General features: G+C 39.2%; 14 protein-coding genes across 14 annotated transcripts; 6 read left to right on the forward strand and 8 right to left on the reverse strand.

Moving 5' to 3' along the window:
• Window positions 1–42: 42 nt before the first annotated feature.
• Window positions 43–2826, reverse strand: C5L36_0B01800 (uncharacterized protein; the record flags this gene model as incomplete). The annotated part of the gene is made up of 1 exon (XM_029464534.1): window positions 43–2826. The coding sequence occupies one exon, from the start codon at window positions 2824–2826 to the stop codon at window positions 43–45; it is 2784 nt and encodes a 927-aa protein (XP_029320393.1).
• A 218-nt stretch (window positions 2827–3044) lies between these two features.
• On the forward strand, window positions 3045–3653 carry C5L36_0B01810 (uncharacterized protein; the record flags this gene model as incomplete). The annotated part of the gene is made up of 1 exon (XM_029464535.1): window positions 3045–3653. One exon carries the CDS (start codon window positions 3045–3047, stop codon window positions 3651–3653), a length of 609 nt encoding a protein of 202 aa, XP_029320394.1.
• A 696-nt stretch (window positions 3654–4349) lies between these two features.
• On the forward strand, window positions 4350–5168 carry C5L36_0B01820 (uncharacterized protein; the record flags this gene model as incomplete). The annotated part of the gene is made up of 1 exon (XM_029464536.1): window positions 4350–5168. The coding sequence occupies one exon, from the start codon at window positions 4350–4352 to the stop codon at window positions 5166–5168; it is 819 nt and encodes a 272-aa protein (XP_029320395.1).
• Window positions 5169–5228: 60 nt separating this feature from the next.
• Window positions 5229–6470, reverse strand: C5L36_0B01830 (uncharacterized protein; the record flags this gene model as incomplete). Its single annotated transcript, XM_029464537.1, has 1 exon — window positions 5229–6470. The coding sequence occupies one exon, from the start codon at window positions 6468–6470 to the stop codon at window positions 5229–5231; it is 1242 nt and encodes a 413-aa protein (XP_029320396.1).
• A 493-nt stretch (window positions 6471–6963) lies between these two features.
• Window positions 6964–8181, forward strand: C5L36_0B01840 (uncharacterized protein; the record flags this gene model as incomplete). The annotated part of the gene is made up of 1 exon (XM_029464538.1): window positions 6964–8181. The coding sequence occupies one exon, from the start codon at window positions 6964–6966 to the stop codon at window positions 8179–8181; it is 1218 nt and encodes a 405-aa protein (XP_029320397.1).
• Window positions 8182–8198: 17 nt separating this feature from the next.
• On the reverse strand, window positions 8199–9410 carry C5L36_0B01850 (uncharacterized protein; the record flags this gene model as incomplete). The annotated part of the gene is made up of 1 exon (XM_029464539.1): window positions 8199–9410. One exon carries the CDS (start codon window positions 9408–9410, stop codon window positions 8199–8201), a length of 1212 nt encoding a protein of 403 aa, XP_029320398.1.
• A 259-nt stretch (window positions 9411–9669) lies between these two features.
• Window positions 9670–10737, reverse strand: C5L36_0B01860 (uncharacterized protein; the record flags this gene model as incomplete). Its single annotated transcript, XM_029464540.1, has 1 exon — window positions 9670–10737. One exon carries the CDS (start codon window positions 10735–10737, stop codon window positions 9670–9672), a length of 1068 nt encoding a protein of 355 aa, XP_029320399.1.
• A 330-nt stretch (window positions 10738–11067) lies between these two features.
• On the reverse strand, window positions 11068–11538 carry C5L36_0B01870 (uncharacterized protein; the record flags this gene model as incomplete). The annotated part of the gene is made up of 1 exon (XM_029464541.1): window positions 11068–11538. The coding sequence occupies one exon, from the start codon at window positions 11536–11538 to the stop codon at window positions 11068–11070; it is 471 nt and encodes a 156-aa protein (XP_029320400.1).
• Window positions 11539–11781: 243 nt separating this feature from the next.
• On the reverse strand, window positions 11782–13059 carry C5L36_0B01880 (uncharacterized protein; the record flags this gene model as incomplete). Its single annotated transcript, XM_029464542.1, has 1 exon — window positions 11782–13059. The coding sequence occupies one exon, from the start codon at window positions 13057–13059 to the stop codon at window positions 11782–11784; it is 1278 nt and encodes a 425-aa protein (XP_029320401.1).
• Window positions 13060–13334: 275 nt separating this feature from the next.
• Window positions 13335–14348, reverse strand: C5L36_0B01890 (uncharacterized protein; the record flags this gene model as incomplete). Its single annotated transcript, XM_029464543.1, has 1 exon — window positions 13335–14348. One exon carries the CDS (start codon window positions 14346–14348, stop codon window positions 13335–13337), a length of 1014 nt encoding a protein of 337 aa, XP_029320402.1.
• A 182-nt stretch (window positions 14349–14530) lies between these two features.
• Window positions 14531–15397, forward strand: C5L36_0B01900 (uncharacterized protein; the record flags this gene model as incomplete). The annotated part of the gene is made up of 1 exon (XM_029464544.1): window positions 14531–15397. The coding sequence occupies one exon, from the start codon at window positions 14531–14533 to the stop codon at window positions 15395–15397; it is 867 nt and encodes a 288-aa protein (XP_029320403.1).
• Window positions 15398–16019: 622 nt separating this feature from the next.
• On the reverse strand, window positions 16020–16640 carry C5L36_0B01910 (uncharacterized protein; the record flags this gene model as incomplete). The annotated part of the gene is made up of 1 exon (XM_029464545.1): window positions 16020–16640. The coding sequence occupies one exon, from the start codon at window positions 16638–16640 to the stop codon at window positions 16020–16022; it is 621 nt and encodes a 206-aa protein (XP_029320404.1).
• Window positions 16641–17863: 1223 nt separating this feature from the next.
• Window positions 17864–18370, forward strand: C5L36_0B01920 (uncharacterized protein; the record flags this gene model as incomplete). Its single annotated transcript, XM_029464546.1, has 1 exon — window positions 17864–18370. The coding sequence occupies one exon, from the start codon at window positions 17864–17866 to the stop codon at window positions 18368–18370; it is 507 nt and encodes a 168-aa protein (XP_029320405.1).
• A 134-nt stretch (window positions 18371–18504) lies between these two features.
• Window positions 18505–19398, forward strand: C5L36_0B01930 (uncharacterized protein; the record flags this gene model as incomplete). Its single annotated transcript, XM_029464547.1, has 1 exon — window positions 18505–19398. One exon carries the CDS (start codon window positions 18505–18507, stop codon window positions 19396–19398), a length of 894 nt encoding a protein of 297 aa, XP_029320406.1.
• Between the last annotated feature and the right edge of the window lie 150 nt (window positions 19399–19548).

A 19548-nucleotide genomic window follows, 5' to 3' on the forward strand; every position in this document is an offset into this window, starting at 1 on the left:
CTGTATAGAGTTTCAATGTATATTTGATTAGTTCTAATTGGGTTATCCGGAGATTTTTAGCTTCTTTTGGAAAGATTCCTCAATAGAGTTTAGAGCATCTTCAGCAAAGCCACTGACCAACAAGTCTGTATCCTTCTCGGCGATGAATTCGAGAAGAATCTGTATCTTCTCCCCATAATTTTCGAGAATTCCAAGACCCTTTTCATTACGAACAATATCATTCACAATAACAACAGCTGCTCTCTTCAGTTCCACACTATCCTCAAACGTAATGATACCATGTATCAAGTCAACGATATCGCTAACATAGGGAACAATATCGTAACCACATTCAGAACAGCTGATTCCTAGAATGGATAACGCCGACATTTTCATCCTCACATCCTTATTGTCTTTGTATCTTTGTTGTAATTTAGAATCAGATCTTGCTATATTGATACACATTGTAATGATTTCTTTCACCTGATCCTGTTTCAACACTTTACCATTCAGTTTGACAAACTTGGTTATCACTTCACCAAGTCTTAGTTTCTCATCAATAGATTTGGGTGAGTGGGAATATTGATCGACTAGAACACCAAGAAACGATTTGTCATATGAGATAATGGATACCAAGCATTTTATACTGTTGAGATACACATAGGGTTCTGGATCCTTTAGTTGCGCTATAAGTAAATTAACGGTATACTTGACGGAAACATTGCTATTACCTTCGCCTGTTTTTCCAGAAAGGGCATGTTCTGTTAAGTTATTCAATGCATATACTCTGATCGAAGGGCTCGTATCATTGATCTGTTTCAATATTGTTTCGATGTTGAACGCATCTATCTTTGGTTTTAGCACCAAGTTGTGTGTGTCTATCTCAACAATCCTATCCGTGAAGGGTTTTATTGTTGTAGGTATTGATGCATTGTTTTGTTTGAGAAGTGTCTGTAGTCTTTCTAATTGGTTTTTTTCATCGTCCCTAGAAGGCCTCAACTCTGAGATGATTTCCAAAACAGGAACCAGTGCAATTACATTTTCTGAATCTTGAATGATTGCCTCCTCTCCATCTTCATCATCAGAGTCGTTTTCTTCATCAATTACTCTTAATTCTGCATCTGGTTCTGATTTTTTAGAATTGAAAAATTGGGTGAGGTATGTATTCGTGAAGAACAAAACCGCAATAGGAGTATCTTCAATTTCTATCCGGAAAGTTTCAAGGAGAGATTGGATCAGTTTCAAATCAATAACTCTTTGTATTGGTAGATCAAGGTTTGAGGCAAATGATTTCGAAGTGAAAGTATCAAGAACAATGATTAGTACGGTATTTAATAATTCCGAATCACTGTCGTTTAGTTTTGTAGCGAGTTCCACAAAACTGTCAACATAGAAATCAATTTCATCAAAGAGTTTTAAAAACTTGTTATCTTTGTTCGTATAAACTTCATTAGTATTACATTTAATGTACGTCAAATTATTATCTTCAGTACCAAAAACCCATTTGTCTTGGAAATTTATCAAGTTTGAAATTATCAGTTTCACGAAATGTTTCGTATCACCTAGAATAATAATGTTTTTTATTAAGTTCACTACGATTCCATAGTCTTTTCCCTTCTCTTTTTGAAAATTTGCATAATACCACAGTTTCAACAACACGGGCTCAAATAATTCATTGATGATTTCTTGATTGTTTCTATTAAGAGATCTTGAGATTGATAGACACACATTGAATGCATTGTTCAAGTCCACACCACATACTAGTACAATATCATCAGATTCTTTTTTGGGCTCAGGATTGAAAGTTTTCCAAATTTCTTTGAATAAAAAGTCGATGATCACGGCTTTGTTCTTCAGATATATGTCATTTATTATTTCAACTAGAATCGTATTCATCAGCGGTCTATTAACCAAAATAAGCAGTTTGTATATTTGTGTAAAGATATTTTGGAAGTACTCAACTGCTGACATGCCTGTGGGCTTGGACGATATTATCACTTGCACAACATAATTGATTTTTGTTATATCAATGTCTTCGTCTTCTCTCAAACCCATGACCAAGTCAATTAAAGATTCCATTCCGTTGGGCTTTAAAATTTGTTTTGTCAACAAAGACAACACAAAATTGGCATATTTGGGATTTTGTTTTGAATTTCTATACAGCAAAGAGTAAAAAGATAATAGCTGATAAGTAGAACTTTTCGACTCTAACTTATCAAGATATTGACGGTACTCGTCGGATGAGAAGAAAAAGAGTACGGCAATTGACAATGTGTCAGTAAACCCAGTTCCCACAAGTATTAGGTCTTTTAAATCACTATCAGATTCAAATATTTGAGTCATTTTGCAAAGTATATCTTTCAATATGGGAGCCCCAGCCTTAAAATCAATTCTCTCAAATGCTGTTTGTATCTTGAAGTTTTTAAGCTTTCTTTGATCTAATGGAATTAAATACCCTTGAGGAACAACCGAATAAATACCGTGAATAATGAGAATATTAGTTAGTTCACCAACTATTCTTATATCATATAAGGGAATAGATATCATAGAGGACTCTTTATTTTTCATAGAAAGTTTATTGATCTCAGAGAGAGAGTCCAATATTTGGCCAATGACGTATCTCCTTTTGTAAATTCGATCAGTTTCCGTTTTATCACCGCCAAAGTTATTGTATAGAAAACCGACTACATCTTTTTGTAATTGAAAGCCGTCTATCTTGTTTGAAATTTGGTCAAAAAGTTTACCTAGTGGCGTTGTTCTCGATCTACCTTTAATTGTTTCCCCTTTCTTAAATTTCTCCAACTCTTTCTTCAGTTGTTTTAACTTTTCCTCATCAACAGTCGACATTTTACAGATATGCAAGCAACTTACAAGTTGATGGTGTCAAAAATCGTCAATTTCTAGATAACTTTGGCATTTGAAATATTTTTTTAATCACCTAGGCTGAACATGATTCTCATGAATTTTTTTTATTTAAAACTTTTTTTTTCACATCAGTAATTTTCTTTTCTTTCTAAGAACGGTTCAAAAGATAAGTAGCAACATATTGCTAAAAGCTAGAAACAATGGGTAAACTAACCAGTCTTACACAAGAAGAAATGGATAATGTGATTTATGATGCAAGATTTGGCGATCTGGAATCACTTACTGAAATCTTCACGAAAGAAGTCGAACCATCTGTTATCAAGACTATAAAAGATGAATATTCTTTATCAACCCCATTTCACATGGCTGCTGCGAATGGCCACATAGAGGTATTGAAGTTCTTGCTATCTCTCATTCCAGATGAAGATGAAAGAAAAAATATTTTGAACCTGAAGAATGATAGTGGAAACACAGCTTTACATTGGGCTGCATACAACGGCCATCTCGAAATAGTTCAAATGTTATGCGACAGTGGTTCTGATCCATTTATAAGGAACAACTACAACCATGATGTCTTTTTCGAGGCATCTAACAATGAACAGGAAGAAGTTGACGATTACTTACTACAGAAGTATGGTAATATTGTTGAAAAGGGTATTGACGAAGATGATACAAATGGAAACCATGAGGCTGTCGAGGAAAAAGACCAAATTAAGTTCAGTGAAGGTACAGAAATCAGTAAAGTTACCGAGGAGGACAAGAAAGCTGTTGCACAAATGACTGAACAAACCCAGAAACTTTCGGTGTAAGGAATATATATACGATAAGCAACCATCGAAAGACTTGCCTTTCCATTGGATTAGATCATACAGTAATGACTATATCAGTATACCTCTAATTGATAGAATAAGCAACCTACATCTGCTTATTAAAGACGACTTCAGATAATTAAGTAATAATATGAGCCAATTTTGTAGCAGGACATCGTTTATACATGCGAGTACTTATGTTACATTAATAAAGATATCTAAACGTATAGCCTCTCTAAAACTTGTCTTTTGTTTTCAGACTAGCGTCTAATTTGACGTGTAGTTTCTACTATAAATAAGAATGTCCACATTTAACACGAAAAAAAAAGAGAGCTTCAACGAAAAAGTAAAGACAGTTACATGCAGTGTTTGTTAACTGTACCCCCCCACAATTGTTACTTATATCATATATGAAAAGTAAAATCCTCTTCTAATATATGGCAACATTCAAGTGCTAAGGGCCTGTAATCTAATTTCTACTATAAAATCCATGATGCTAATCTCTCATAATCCGTGAGTTGACGACGCGCCGCTGATATATTATTCTAGTTTTTTCAACTTCCCTGGAAAAATCACTCGCTTTTGAAAATTTTCTTGCTGAAATATGAGAGATGTGAAAGATGAAAAGGAGAGTGTGATTTATGAACATTGAGCATCTAAGAAGCTGTAAGTTTCCGATACACATATTCACCACCAATGTCTGCAGAGGAACTTGGATTTGATCCAACGCTATTGAAGAAAAAGAAGAAGTCGAAGGCTGCGGCACCAACTGAAGTTGAAGGTGCATCTGCTGCTGCTGAAGATGACCTTTTTGCAGGTTTAAAGAAAAAGAAGAAGAAGAGCAAGGATAAGGAAGCAACTGAGTCCACGAATGCCGAAGACGACCTAACAGAAAGCTTTGAAGGATTGAAGCTGAAAAAGAAGAAGAAGAAGAAGTCTACCAAGGATGCAGAAATTGATGATTTTGAAAAACAACTAGCAGAGGCTGGTATTGATGAATCTGAAACTAACGAAGCTACGACTACCAAGACAGATCTGATCCCATACTCACAGTTATTAGACAGATTCTATGATATCTTGAAAGTAAACAACCCAGAATTAGCGGGTGGCCAACAGCAAAGACTAAAGATTCCTCCACCTGAGGTTTTAAGAGATGGTAGTAAGAAGACCATATTTGCCAATGTTCAACAAATTGCTCAAGTATTACAAAGAAATCCTTCCCATTTGATTCAATATCTTTTTGCGGAATTAGGTACTTCTGGTTCTATTGATGGTGAGCAAAGGTTAATTGTTAAGGGTAGATTCCAAGCCAAGAATATTGAAGGTGTTTTGAGAAGATACATTCAAGAATATGTTATTTGTAGGACTTGTAAGTCTATGAACACTGAGTTGAAGAGAGAAGCTGCAAACAGATTGCACTTCATTGTTTGTAAAGCTTGTGGTTCTACTAAGTCTGTTACATCTATTAGAACTGGTTTCACAGCTAATGTTGGTGCTATGAAAAAGAAGAAATGATTTGTTCAGCCCAAGCCAAAAAATAACCCTTGTATTTTGTATATTCTAACTATATAATGCTTAATTATATAATCCTTCATCTTCGGATGCTTTTTCGGTCTTATACTTGATTGGAACATAAGATTTAGCAATTTGAAAGTCGTACCAGTAATAGAAAAATTCAAGACACTCTTTTAGGAAAAACGTAACCTCTAAACCGCTATACTCAATTAAAAACTCAACATGAATTGGAGTTAGTTTAAATCTTTTGAAAAGCATGTAAAGGGTCCTAATGAAAGGTTTGCATTTTTCAAGTAATTTTCCAATAGTAAACATCCCCAATATTGAATACCCAGCAATACCTGGGCTTGAGTAGATATCAAATGGTTGAATGGAATCAACCAAAGGGGTATTTGGATAAGCTGCTAAGTACTTTTTATAGTCCTCTGTGAAGGAAGCTTTCAACATTTCAGTAAGAGGATAGTCTTTAAAAGCCTTATGTTCATGCCCATTGTCAGGGAAATAGTCGCAAACTAAACGCATGTATCCCAAATTGAAAGATAGCCGATAGAGAATTTGACGAGCTAATTTCATTGAAAAACCCATCATTTTCAGTATCGACAGAGGAGTACCTGTATAGCTTACGATTGATATGAATATACCTACTATAGCCGAAAAATACGGACGGCTGGCATCGTTTAGCAACAGTATTTCTGTCAGGTTAAACCTTTCAGTTGCAACAAATTTTTCAAAAGTATCAACATTTGGGTCAACGCCCCAAAAGTTTCTAGTTAGAACTGCCCAAGTTAGCTGGCTACTGATGAAGCCGCCTATAAATCCAGTATCCATTAAATTAAACTCAAAACAAACCTTAGTAAAGCTCTCAATTAAAGTAGAAGCCTGCACAAGCAGTTCTACTCCAACATTAATACAATCTTGTATAGTGACGCCCAAATAAGATATAAATCGCCATGAATCATGGGAAATAGAGCTGTATAATATAGGCCCTTTGCATTGGGGACACACGTCCATCAGTAATGTTTCTGAGTTGCTCAAATTTCGTACTAGTCCTATTTCTGTTATTGTTTCTTCGGCCAAGGGATTGATTTCCAAACATATTCCACCCTTTTTGATGAAATCGAGATACCGTGTAGCTTTAATGTTCCAACTGAATGGAACCTCAATAGGTGGGAAGCCGGATAAATGTAAACTTGTACCACCTTCCAAATACCAAGGAGTGTTTATTTTTTCCGGATGTATTGTGCCAGTTGATAACAGTACAGCCCGTTGTTGAATCAAATGGTTGGAAGTTAAGTTTAGCATACATTTGTTATGCACAGCCAGTTCACACGTGGTGCATGGTTTCACAATGGGCGTTGCCACTGTTCCATAGTCAAAACATATAGCACAAGATTCCGAATCCATTTAATGCGTGCCTAACTTTCTCAGACAGATAATCCAGTCGAGATAAGTGTGACTTTTGTGACTTTTGAACTCATTTCTACCACCAATCTTCTTTGAATAAGGGTCTTAAGTATTTTTTTCCTATCATACACTTGTAAAGTTTAACGGAGAGAAACTAAGGTAGCACGTTTGAATATGGGGAATTTGAAGGTATTAATAGTAGAAAGATGGTTTGGGTTTCTAAATTGGACAACAAAAACTAGCCATTGCTCCGTCGCGTTGCCATTTATGGGCTTCATCACCATGATTTGACGTCATGGACTTTACCATGAACCGACTCGTTAGAAACTTGTTTTTTTCAGTCATTATAAGGCAAAACTAGACTAGATCACTCAAATTGAAAAACTGAGCAATGGAGTCTGACACAGAATCTGAAGTGTCATTGAGCATAGAAACTTGTGTATCTTGCTATAGGGCCGAGGAGACTCCGGACAATCGTTTTATTCATCCATGTTCTAGTTGTTCTGCCGCATATCACCAGAGGTGTTTTGTGATGGAATGCAAAGCAGGATTAATTCAGGAACAGTTTATCCGGAAACGAGGTCTATCGACAAACTTTATACGACCTAAAAGCCTGAGACTCACATTTCTCGGAAACCTTTTATTGAGCAACCTAAGATATGTTAATACTATTACCTTGTCATGTTCTAATTGCTACAACATAATCCTTGTCTACGGAAAACCTCCAACTCTTTTGGAGAAAATGCAAGATATAAAAAACTGTTTCTTTAAATGGTGCAGCCGTGCCGCAACATACATTGTACTTGGAATAAAACTTCTAACAATGAATACAATCTTATCAGGAGGTTTAGTCGGCCAACTTTTCTGGGATTTTGGTCCAAGGGGTAAGTTATTATTACTCGATGCTTCGTTATTTCCACACATGGTCTATTCTTTGACATCGCCAAATGTTGGAATTGCTAACGTGTTGCTGGCAAGTGGGTATACCTTGTTTGATTTTGGTACCGGTCGTTCGAGATTACGGAGTACAGTTCGGAAATTGTTGCAAGTTAAACTATGTGCTGGCTTGTTCTATAACGCAATAATCAATCGGTACTTTTTGGGGTCATTTAGAGCTACTATTCCTGCTATTTATGGTGCAAGAATCGAGTGCGTTGATGCGTGGAGTATACAGCACTACAGAAATTCTTATGAAGAAGATGAAGTATACGAAAGTTTTACCTTTACAGAGAAGGTAATGAGATTCTTTTATGACACCTGGTGGTCATTCAAGGAAGATTTTGGTAAATTATACAAGATACAACCTACGGATTTTATAATGAGCCATATCGGAGGGCTGGTATGTTATGGGTCAGGTTTGTTACTGAGGACAGTTGCAACACCGTATTTTTCAAATATATACTACACCGATGGGGAGAACTTGGCTTACACAACTCTAGTCGGAATCGCAGGCGCACAAGCGATGTATTACTTGGTTTCTAATTTCGACGCAATTATGATATCAGTGAGCTATAAATGTTTAAAGCCAAAGGATCCTTCACAGCTTGGATTTTCATTCAAAGATTTGATGTCATATTGTATAGCACTATTTTTGAATGCAAACAAGTGAAAGACAATAGGGTAAAACTATTTCCGTCTAGAGTGCAAGACTTTACCGTTAGGTAACACGATCTTACCATCCTTGGAATCCCTTGGCTTATTGACAATCTCATAACCTTCCTTTTTTGCTTCCTTTTCTTGTTCATCATCTCCCTCTTCTCTGGTTTCCTTTTCAACCCCGCCAACGTGAGGTGTTTTAGACTTACAACTGCCACTACTAAGGTTTTCAAAGTTTCTTATAGTGTTGAGCTGGCCCAAAATTATGTTCCACAGTTTAATCGGAATTTTAAAAACTAATAAGTCCGACAATTTTAAGCTAGACTCCTCTGTCCTAAATTGGACCAAAAGATCAAGAATATCGTCCTCATCAGAGGCACCTCCCTTTTTAGATTCCCTATTTTGTTGCCTTCTTTCCTTTCGATTTGTGGGTTTCTTTTGGAATCCATAGAGATTAAAATGACCTGAATCAATGATTTTCTTTACCAAATCGTTCATTTCTTGTTGATTTTCCGTGTCGATGCTCTCGTCGTTATATAAGAGGACACTTCTATCTGGTTTGACAATAAATACTCTCCCACAATAAGTAACTAACTTATCATCAATAGAATAGGATGGGATAGACGTAGAGCCCATTTCAAAATCATCGGGCAATTCCATGATTTTATTGGTTTGGTTGTCTTGTTTGCTCATATTATCTGCTTTCCATCTAACGTCTCTTAGGATTTTCTCTATTCTCTTGTTTTTCTGATTTGTATTCAACTTTTTGATGACTATCTGTGCCAATGTTGCAAAGACCAGCAAGGACACAATGACTACTTTAAACGTTGGTTTGCTTCTGTTTTTAAATACGTACCGGGATTTATTTTCGTCCCATACGGGGAAACCACGTTTCAAAAAGTAATCATAGTTTTTACGACGCTCAACGTCACGTAAAATAGACATAACCAACGACAAAGTTTCAAATTTACGTTCAGCCTTCCTTCTTTCCTTCATTTCTGCCCTAACAAATTTATCAGGATGCCACTTTCTACTCAGTTTCTTGTAGGCCTTCTCTAGTTGTTCTTCATCCACGTTTGCTGGGACGTTAAGTATCGAATAAAAGTTCCGTGTTGGTTCACCATTGGATTTCTTTGGTTGGATTTTATAGTGTAGGTCCAAGATTTCCAATTGTTTTGGTGAAAAGTACGCAAAAGCAAGAGTGGCTAAGAGTAGCAATGAGATAAACTTAGAACGAAGCATATGTAACTTCAGTTCCACGTGATTTTCTCAACGGGTGTTTACAGATCCAAGGGAAAAGCAACGTCTGGGCGTCATTAAAGGCGTTTACTTGTACGTTTAAATTATTTTCTTCATTATCAACAAGTCGAGCATGGTGTTAATTTTCCGTTCAATGGATACGCCGTTCAGCCTGTGCAGATAGTTCAGAAAACTAGAAATGTCTATTATAAAAGTATAGTAGTGTTACAGAGTCGGCGAGGGGGGCAACAAAGTAAACCTATCACATAGAGCCTCTAACCTTTTGCCTGTTTAGCATTTTTCTTTGCTTTCTCTCCTGTTGTTTCTTTGCAAGTTTTTGCTGCTCTTCAGGAGTCATTGATTCCTTGAGTTTTCTCTGTTCTTCAATCTTTTTGTTGTTGAGCTCTTCTCTCTTGATATCGTCCAAGATTCTCTTTAGCTTATTGTACTCATTCTCTCTGGTTTTTTTGACTTTTCTGGTCAATTCAGGTCTGAAGACAGATCTGTTTGCAACTAAATCGAGATAATCGTTGAGAACGTAGTTAAAGAAATTCTTGATTGACTCGATTGATTTGGCATTATTGGAAATAGAGAATTGTAGCACCACCTTCTTCGTTGGCTTCAATTCTGAGATTTTGACTGGTTTTTCAGAAGGTTGGTCCGTGATTGCAATGAACTTGAGAGTATCCAAGTTATCCTTTAATGCATCAGACAGCTTTTTGGTAAATAAAACATCATTCATCTCCGGAACTTCATTCATAAAGACAAATTGTAATGGTAGCTTTGGAGATTCCGAAGTTTTTGTTAACGATAGAAAATAGTTTTCTGTTCTGAACTTGTCCATCTTGTCCTTTGTAACAATTGCCCAAATGAAGTTATCAAATTTGTCGCTTGTTTCCTCATCGAATTTGAATTCAATGGTAACAATATCATGTGGCGCTGGGACCGATTGGAAGAAATAGCCCACAACAGCCTCCATGGCCCACATGGAAAGATTTTGTCTTGTTTGTAATTGGATTTTTGCAGTCATTGATTGGATTTTAGTTCTTCCAGACGCATATAAGGTGTAGTTTTGATCATCATCCTTAGCAAACAGCTGGGTTTCCGTGACACCGACTTGGTAGAAGTTCTCCTTCAAAGTTGGGAGAATGGAGTTGATGAAATTCAGAGCCACCTTCTCGTTATAACCAGCTCCAAGCTTGTAAACAAGATAATAAATTGAGATTGCTGCAATTGCAAACAGCTCAATCTTCCAGCTGTACAACTTCAATCTTTGCACAATTCCCATTTCCACAATCTCCTCTGGGGAGTAGTCATTTAAGCTGGCCATCTTGGAAAAATATGTTCTGGTTCGTCTTCCCAGGAAAGATCTGCAAGATAAAGAGATGGAATTAGAAAACACCAGTTAAACACAAATGCAAATTCAGATAAGATCCACAAAGTCGACGAGATGGAGAAAAAAGTGAAACGTAACGAGAAAATTGTGGAAAAACCCGCTACATAGGTTCTCTCCCCTTTACATCTATTACTGAGCGGTAAAGCGTGAATTCAGAGGGCCAAGTTGGAGGCCACAGCATAGTGAGTGAACATTCTACATGGAAGAGGGTAGTTTCTGCGTTGGAGGAGATATACGAGTATATACAAGATGGTGGTGACAAGACTATTTAGCGCCGGAGGCAGAGATTTCACCAACGTCCAATCTGGAGTTTCTGATGTAGTAGTGTCTGTTTCTTGGCTTGTAAGTAGCAGGTCTTCTCACAATGTCGAGTCTGATAATGTTTGGATGGAAGATTGGAATGTTTATCTCTACCCCAAGACCTGTAATTTTGTTTCTCAAGAGGATGGTTGAGTTTAAGCCACTTCTTTTCACCATGATGACCTGTCCAGTGACAGGCTTTTGATTCTTGTAGACAACAGTGACCACATCGTCAGATCTGATTCTTTCTGGATTCTGCAACGAAATGGCCCTTCTCTTCAATCCGGTTTTGTCAAATTTCTCGTACTGTTTAGCCTTGATATGTTCCATGAGGTTTACACCGTTTCTAAGTTTAGGAAGTGGCTCATAGACTTGCATTTTCTTCCCGCACGCAACAGCGCTAGAGGAAATCTGTCTAGTGAATATCTTGAACATCGTCTGCTGACTCGCTGTACAGGTCTAATGACAACGTCGGCAACCTCGTTGTGGAGTGTCACTTCATAGTGGAAATGCTGGAAATTTGGAAAACTCACTCCTTGTTTTTTAAAATCGCATGGCGAGCAGAGAGAAAAAAAAAGTACTCTTAAATTTCACCATACCAAACCAGAATAGACGCGTCGCTTTGTTTCAAATAATAATCAGTGTTATAAGAGTAGTTTGTTATTAAACATGGTGTATCTATTCTACAAGAGAGTCATCAATTACGAGATCCTTTGGATCGACAATATCCCGTTTAGGCTGCCAGATATGGACAATGTTGTCGTCGGAGCAGCTGGCTATACACCATTCAATTTCGGGAGAAAAACAGAAATCATTGACTCCTCCAGTATGTCCACCGTGCATCATTACAAGTTCAGGCACACCATCTTCCACTTCTTCTGCTGTTTGTTCTTCTCCAATCTTTGTGAGGTCCCAGAGAATGACCCTCCGGTCCAAGGAACTTGAGGCTATGATGTGAGGATGGAAGGGGTCCCATTCTATATTAGTAATTGATTTTATGTGCCCCGTTAGAACGTGTAGACAAGTATCCATTTGACGGATGTCGTAGATGTATATAGTCGAATTGTCACCACCAAAGGCAACCAAATGCTTGTTGAAAGGAGAAAAAGTGAGTGAATTAAATGAAGTTTCCTTGAAAGTCTGGTTTATTAAAACTTTGTCATTCTTTAAATCACGAAGGACAAATCTCTGATCTTCTCCAACAGAACCAAATATTCCATCTTCAAAGGCAAACCGTACATCGTTGACATACCCATCATGGTCGGTAAAGACACGGAGCGGAGAGGTCGACTCGGTGTAATCCCATAATGCAACCGAGCCATCCTCTGAACTCGATAATAGCCGGTTGTGGTTAACTGGATCCCAACATAATCCAAATCCATTTTTCTTATGGTGAAGCAACGGGTAGTCCTTGACGAGGCTCATCTTCTCGTCCAAATGATAGACATGGACATCACCGTTGGCATTGATAGTGGCATTTATTAGGTGGTTTTCCGGATGAAGCCTGGTTTTGTTGATTTCAACGGCTTGTTCATACTTCTTGCTAATTTTCAAGCGTGAGTCCACTGTCTCCAGCTCCTCTGCAGTCATATTCATGGACTCGGTCAATGACTTGGGTAATTGGATAGACCCAATCTTTAAATACTCCTTCTCTTCTTCGCCAGATGAATATGTCGTCAACAAGAGGTTTCTGACTGCTGCAAACTTAGAATCCTTTGTCTTGTTGATAAAAGTGCCGCTCTTCACCATCTGGATCGACAATGACGGCCAGTTTAGTGCAGTCTCACAGACAAACGCATACATGTATGTACAGTTTTTCCTCCACAGCTTGTATTCTTGTAAGATGGTCTCTGTACTCTCCTCGTCTGAATCAGGATTCTCAGACCCGTCTTGCGGAACGGCCATGTTGAGGAGTGTCTCTGTAAGCTTTGCCTCCATTGCTGCGCTCTCCTCCATGTTGTCTTGCTACTAATAGAAGCGGAAGGAAACACACGTCGTTGAAAGCACAGATACAGTACAGTGATACACGTTAAAGCCTCTCGCTAGGGCGTCTCAGGTCTAACACTTTCTCGACTTGGATTTGTCAATAAAAAAAAAAAGAAGCACAAAAAAAGATTCGTGTTATGCATTTCGTCTTGGTAATGGAATAATTTGAACTTGAACTTGAACTTGATGTATTGTATAAATCAATCGTTGAAATAAATAAGGAATTTTATATAGGTAGTTTAGAATTAGAACTTGAAGACTGTATTCTTGTCGTAACCCAATTCGGCCAAGACACCAGTGACTTCACCTTGATCGGTTGGTGAGACCTTGTTACCGGAAATCGCCTTATATAGAGGTGGAGGACCACAAACGAAAACGTGGCTCTCTGGAGATGGGCCAGGCAAGCTCTCCTTAATGACATCCTTGGTGATGAAACCCTTGGTCAAGCCGGTGGTCTTAGGATCCTTCAATTCATCGACAAAATACTTGACAGTGAAGCGTTCTGGATGCTTTGCTGCCAACTCGTCTAATTCAGGCTTGAGTAAGATATCTTGCTCGGATTTAGAACCGTACAAAAGAGTGATTTTGGTATTGTCCTTGTCATTCTTCAAAGATTCATGGACAATCTGGTACAGTGGAGTGATACCGGAACCACCACCAATCAAACCAACATGGTTGAATTGATTTGGAGTCCATTTCCATTTCAAAATTGGACCTTTGAATGCCAAAGTATCATTGACAGAGAGGTTTGCAATATGTTTGGACATTTTACCATTAGGGTAAGTTTTAACCAGTAAATTCAACTTACCGAGCTCCTCAACATCGGAAATTGGTGTGTAAGGTCTAATGACATTGTTACCCTTTGGAGTGACGTACTTGGTCAAAAGAGCAGAAGCAACAATAAGACCTGAAGGTTGGTTACTTTCAGGGAATGCAAAAGTGTAAATTGCCGAATCGTGGGAAACTGGCTTGATGTTAGTCAAAGTCAAATTAACCCATTCATTGTCACCTTTGAAAACAGGTGCAGCAACGGCACGAGTAAGTGTAGAGTAGTAGTAAGCACCGCCTGCAGCAGCAGCAGCTGGAATTGCAAATTTAAGGAATCTAGACATGTTCTTGTTTGAATAATAAATAATAAGAAAGGAAATTGGTTGGTAATGAGGAACAACTTTAGCTGCGAAAACGGAGACCGTTTGCCTTTTATACGCATCGAAGAATTTCCGCATTTGATTTGAGCCACTGTTGGATTCTTGTGCCATACTCTCTCTGCCCTCGTCTCTCTCACTCCGTAATTACCATTCGGTCTTTTTTTTTCTCCCTCCCTCCTTCTCCTTCTCTACCTCCGTTTCTATTTGGAACTCTTCATACGCTGTAATTTCGGAGATTGACTTATTTTTATAGAGAAACGGGAATTTAATTTCTGATAAAGATACATTTCAACATGAACAAGATGAAACAACTAAAACAACTCATTCCACCTTTACTTCCCCAATTACATAAGGGCCAGAGGGGCAAGCTTGCAGTGATTGGTGGCTCCGAAGATTATACCGGTGCTCCTTACTTTGCCGGATACTCTGCAATGTTGGCAGGAGTTGACCTCGTACATATCATCACTGTGGAAAGTGCAGCTTCAGTGATTAAGACGTACTCTCCAGATTTGATGGTGCATCCGTATCGTGTTGAAAGACGGAACCAAATAGTGGACTTAATATCCAAAATGGATGTCGTTATTATTGGCCCCGGATTGGGACGTGAACGAGACGCCATGGCAGAATTAATGTATTTGGCAATTGACCAATTGGTTAAAAATAAGACACCACTTGTTCTTGATGCTGATGCATTATACAGACTTGCAGTTGATAAGGAACTACAAGATCTGGTGCTCTCCAATGATACCAGCCATTTGGTGCTTACCCCTAACGTGATTGAACTTCGGAGGCTCGCTGACGCCTTCAATGTTGAAACGGAGGCTCAGCTTGCCGCTAAACTAGGTTGTACGCTATTGGCCAAATCCCAAACGGACAAGATATTCAACACCGTCTTACTAGAGGAGCCACTGGAGTGCAAGGAACCGGGGAGTTTGAAACGAGTCGGTGGTCAGGGGGACACTCTGTCTGGGCTTGTTGGAGCGTTTCTTGCTTGGAACAGTAGTGTTCCAGAGAAGATCCCGTTATGCTGTCTTGCCGGTAGTACGGCAGTGAGGATCGCCGGTCATGCTGCTTATGAGGAACACGGCAGAGGAATGCTTGCTTCACATTTACACAAACACATTGAAGATGCCATCAGAAACATTGAAGATGCCGAATAGTGTACATGTTTATAATTGACCATTTGGTATAAAAACGTCAAATTCATTGGCCTTTGCCATGTCTATTTATTCTTGTCTCAAAGAGGCTCATTTTTGCCATTTTGTTGCCCCCCCTCTCCCCCCCTCTCCTTCCTTACATTCGTTGCCCTGTTTCCCCCGTTTTACACTTACTGGCCAACGAGAATGCGTTTGAGAGAGACTAGCCTTTTGGGGAATGCAGTTGCCCCAATAGATGTCTGTTAAGAGGACAAGAGGGGGAGTTGGCTGTATTGTGAGCCGCTGTGTGTTGAAGAGAGCACATCCTAAAACAATAGTAATAGAAGTAGCAATGGCAATACAATTAGTAATGGTAGTAGTATTAGTCGTAGTAGTATTAGTCGTAGTAGTAGCAATGGTGATTGATTAGAATTTAATGGAGTCTTGTAAGCAAGTAGAGACAGGATATTTTGGTGTCTGTAACCCTGTAGAGGCCAATTTGTTAAGAGACTCCTCTAGTGGTTGCATTATCGTTACATTAGAGTCTTGTCGGGTATTTGAGCTTCCTAGAGAATATAGTGGGGGGAGGGGGGTAATTAAACATTACACATTACACAATCACGATTACAACTAGAGTGTCAAACTATCAAACCTCTCTCTTTAAATGGGAGACACCAAGAAATTCCGCCAAGTCTTTGAAGTACCCGTTTAATTGTTCTTGGGTATAGTCATGTGCAGGTGGATGGAAGTCATCCTTACGATCCAACTCTTCCTTTGAGATTTCTCCATCAACAAACGCCTGAATACGGGCCTCGAGTTCTGCTGTCTGTGGTAACAATTGATAAAACCGACACAGTTCAATCAAAGTGTCATCCGAGATGGCCTTGAATTCTGCAACGGTTTTGGTAAACACATCCGAAGATGGTAAATCGCCATCAACGTTGGGTAATGGAACAATCAAATCATCATCGTTATCTTGACGAACATTGATACCACGTAAAACACTTTTTTCTTCAAGAATGTCCAATTGGCCCTGTAGCTCGCCCACAAGTTGAACCAAGTCCTCGTTAGTTGCAAAGTCCGAAGTGTCAATGGCAGGCGTTAGTGATGGAGGTGGCGGAATGGCGTCCAATTGTTGTTTTGTGTTTTTCACTTGTAAGGATAAAACTTGTTGTCCTGTTTTAGCAAGCAGATCCTTTTGCTTGGAAACTATTGCCTTAAGGGCACCAATTTCTTTTTCGAGGGCTTCCAAACGATCCTCAGACATTGTCAAGTTGCGGTAGTAATAGGGGGGAACTAAAAGGAGAAGGAGACACAGGGAGAATTGGTCAAGGCAAAATAATCCAACTATTCATCTTCACTTTCCGGGACATTGAGGGGACTATAATACCAATTTTGCAGGGAAGTAAAAGAAAAAAAATGGAGAAGAGAAAACCAAACAATGAGAATCAGGTGCACCAAATGTGTGCGGGAGAAGATGTACAAATACGGTTACAGATACAAACAGGAATAGGACACGCAAATGGACAGAAGTAGAAACAAAAGTAGGAACAGAAGTAGGAACAGAAGTAGGAACACGAACAAAGGGAAAGAAACAACTCCGTTACTTTCTCACAAATCACAGCATATGCAAGCATGGGGATAGATACATCAACGACTATTCGCATAGTAGAATTTTGAATGCTGAGTCAATAAAGACCGGGTTTCTTAGTGGGTGAAGGGGGAAACTAAGAAAATCCGAGTTTGCCATTTTGTCATGGGGTTCCCTCAAAAACCATAGAGCAGATGCAATTGACCACGACTACAGAGAGATATGCAGTTCCCGCAAGATTGCAAGTGAAATGGTATTTCCCATCCTGTATCTGTTGGTATGACATGACCTGTATCGGAAACAGACAACAAGTAACAACAATATAGATTCTCATAATACCTCTCCATACATGTGTTTCCGTGGCCAAGATCCCACAATCTCATACCGGTTAGAGGATATGTTGTTACTATGACTAAATAGCGTCCGGTCTATCTGTGAATATTATACAATGCAACTCACTTTTTTTTTCACCTTCTCCAGTAACTCGGAGGGAAAGTTAACACAATAATACAACCACTACTTTTCCAATCTCTCTGGTTAAGCTCGTCAATTGACAAGGTCAGAATACACCTACAATGGAAAAGCTGTTTTTCATTGTGAAATGGGGAAGTGTTCAACACCACCCACATACACTACTGACCTTGCCATCCATATTGACACCTATATTGACCAACAAGTTTGTCAGTGTTTCTCCATCACTAATATGACCCTTTTCCCGCTAACTTGCATTTGTTTGGCGGAGATTAAAATGGTACTCACAGAATCTCAATTTAGCTTTCGGCAGTTTTCGCACTCTGGACAATTCAATTCCGTCGCTAACCTATCTGTGGAAGTCATCTTATTGTTTCACGTGAGTTTCACCCTGTATGGATCTTCTCTTTTCTATTCCAAACTAAGCAATGCTCTTTGATCTATCATACCAACTCGCATACTACAAAGCCTACCATTTGCACCAGAAGAATGTGGCAATCCACCTCTGTTGTATTCCACTGATTCTTGCGTCTGCAATGACAATGCTATATGCCACAGGTAAACCATGGATTCTATATTCTCTGGCCACAGTCTATTCCGGATACTACATCATTCTACATAGGAAAGTCGGGGCAATGGCATCTGCATTTCTAGTAGCCATAATTATATTGATTCAAAAACTCAATACCTTGTTCCCCCCAACGGTTATTTTCCGTTCTGCATTGACAATCCATATTTTATCCTGGGCTGCACAATTTTACGGCCATTTCCATTTCGAGAAGAGATCTCCAGCAGTGTTGGATAATCTCGTCCAACCTCTTGTTCTTGCACCTTATTTTGTCCTCTTTGAGCTTCTATTTAATGCCGGTTATGAGAGAAAGTTGCATGATAGAATGCTCGCCCAAGCAGTGCAATTGAGAAGGGACAAACAATGAATTTAAAGCCTTTTATGGAAGTCCATTCTAGGTAGTTTTTTTTTTTTTACGGTACTACCTTTTGTGTTTTCTATCTGTGTAACTGTACGTGTATTTGGTGTACAATCTTCTCATCTGAGACAACATACGCAACCATGCTCGACGTTGAGGGAAAGACAGTCATTGTATCGGGTGCGTCGCAGGGATTGGGTAGGTCGCTTGCCCTGAAATTGCATGCCAGAGGGGCCAATGTTGTTCTTGTTGCAAGAACTGCCAGCAAATTACAGGAGTTGGCTGACTCGTTAAACGAAAACAGAATGTCCTCGAACCATCAAGCATACGCGTACCCACTGGACCTCTCGATCAAGGAAGATGTCCTTGAGTTTGGGAAATGGCTCGACGATAGAGTGGATAATTTGGTAGGCGTGTTTTGCTGTGCCGGCTCGTCAATTCCAAAACTCTTCACCAATCTCTCCCTAGATGAAATCGACAATGGTATCAATATCAACTACAAGACATGCATTTATCTCCTGCACGTCACCATCCCGCTACTGAAACGCTCCAAGGAGAAGACAAACATCGTCATCTTCTCCTCCTCTGTTGCGTTCTACTCCTTCATTGGGTACTCGCAATATGCGCCATTGAAATCGGCACTTCAATCACTTGGAGACATTCTCAGACAAGAGTTGGACCCTTACAACATCAATGTATCCACTGTCTTCCCGGGGAACTTTGCCAGCGAGGGGTTCCACGAGGAGAACCTCACCAAACCGGCAATCACATCGCAGATTGAAGGCGCATCAGTCCCCATCTCCGTGGACGAGTGTGCAGACAAGGTCCTCTCAGGCATCACCAACTCCGAGTCGTACATCCATACCGACTTTATTGGTTGGGTGCTCTCGTGTTTTTCGTTGGGGTTTGGTCCACGCTCTTGGTGGTTGTTCCAAATCCCCGTTGCAGTTATTGGGGTTCTCTTTGCTAGACTTATTTCCAAATATCACGATTATCAGGTAAAACAGTGGGTAGCAGCTAACAGACACAAACAATAATATTATCTTCTACTTAGACTCATTAATAATCATATACACTCTATAACTTTTTAAATGCATCACCAATCAGAGCCATGCAACGGCCACCAACATCGACCCGGTACCACCAGTCGACCGCAGAGATGACCTCCTCGTTCCACAGGTCCTTCA

This window comes from Pichia kudriavzevii, chromosome 2, assembly GCF_003054445.1.
Source record: "Pichia kudriavzevii chromosome 2, complete sequence".
NCBI lineage: Eukaryota > Fungi > Ascomycota > Pichiomycetes > Pichiales > Pichiaceae > Pichia > Pichia kudriavzevii.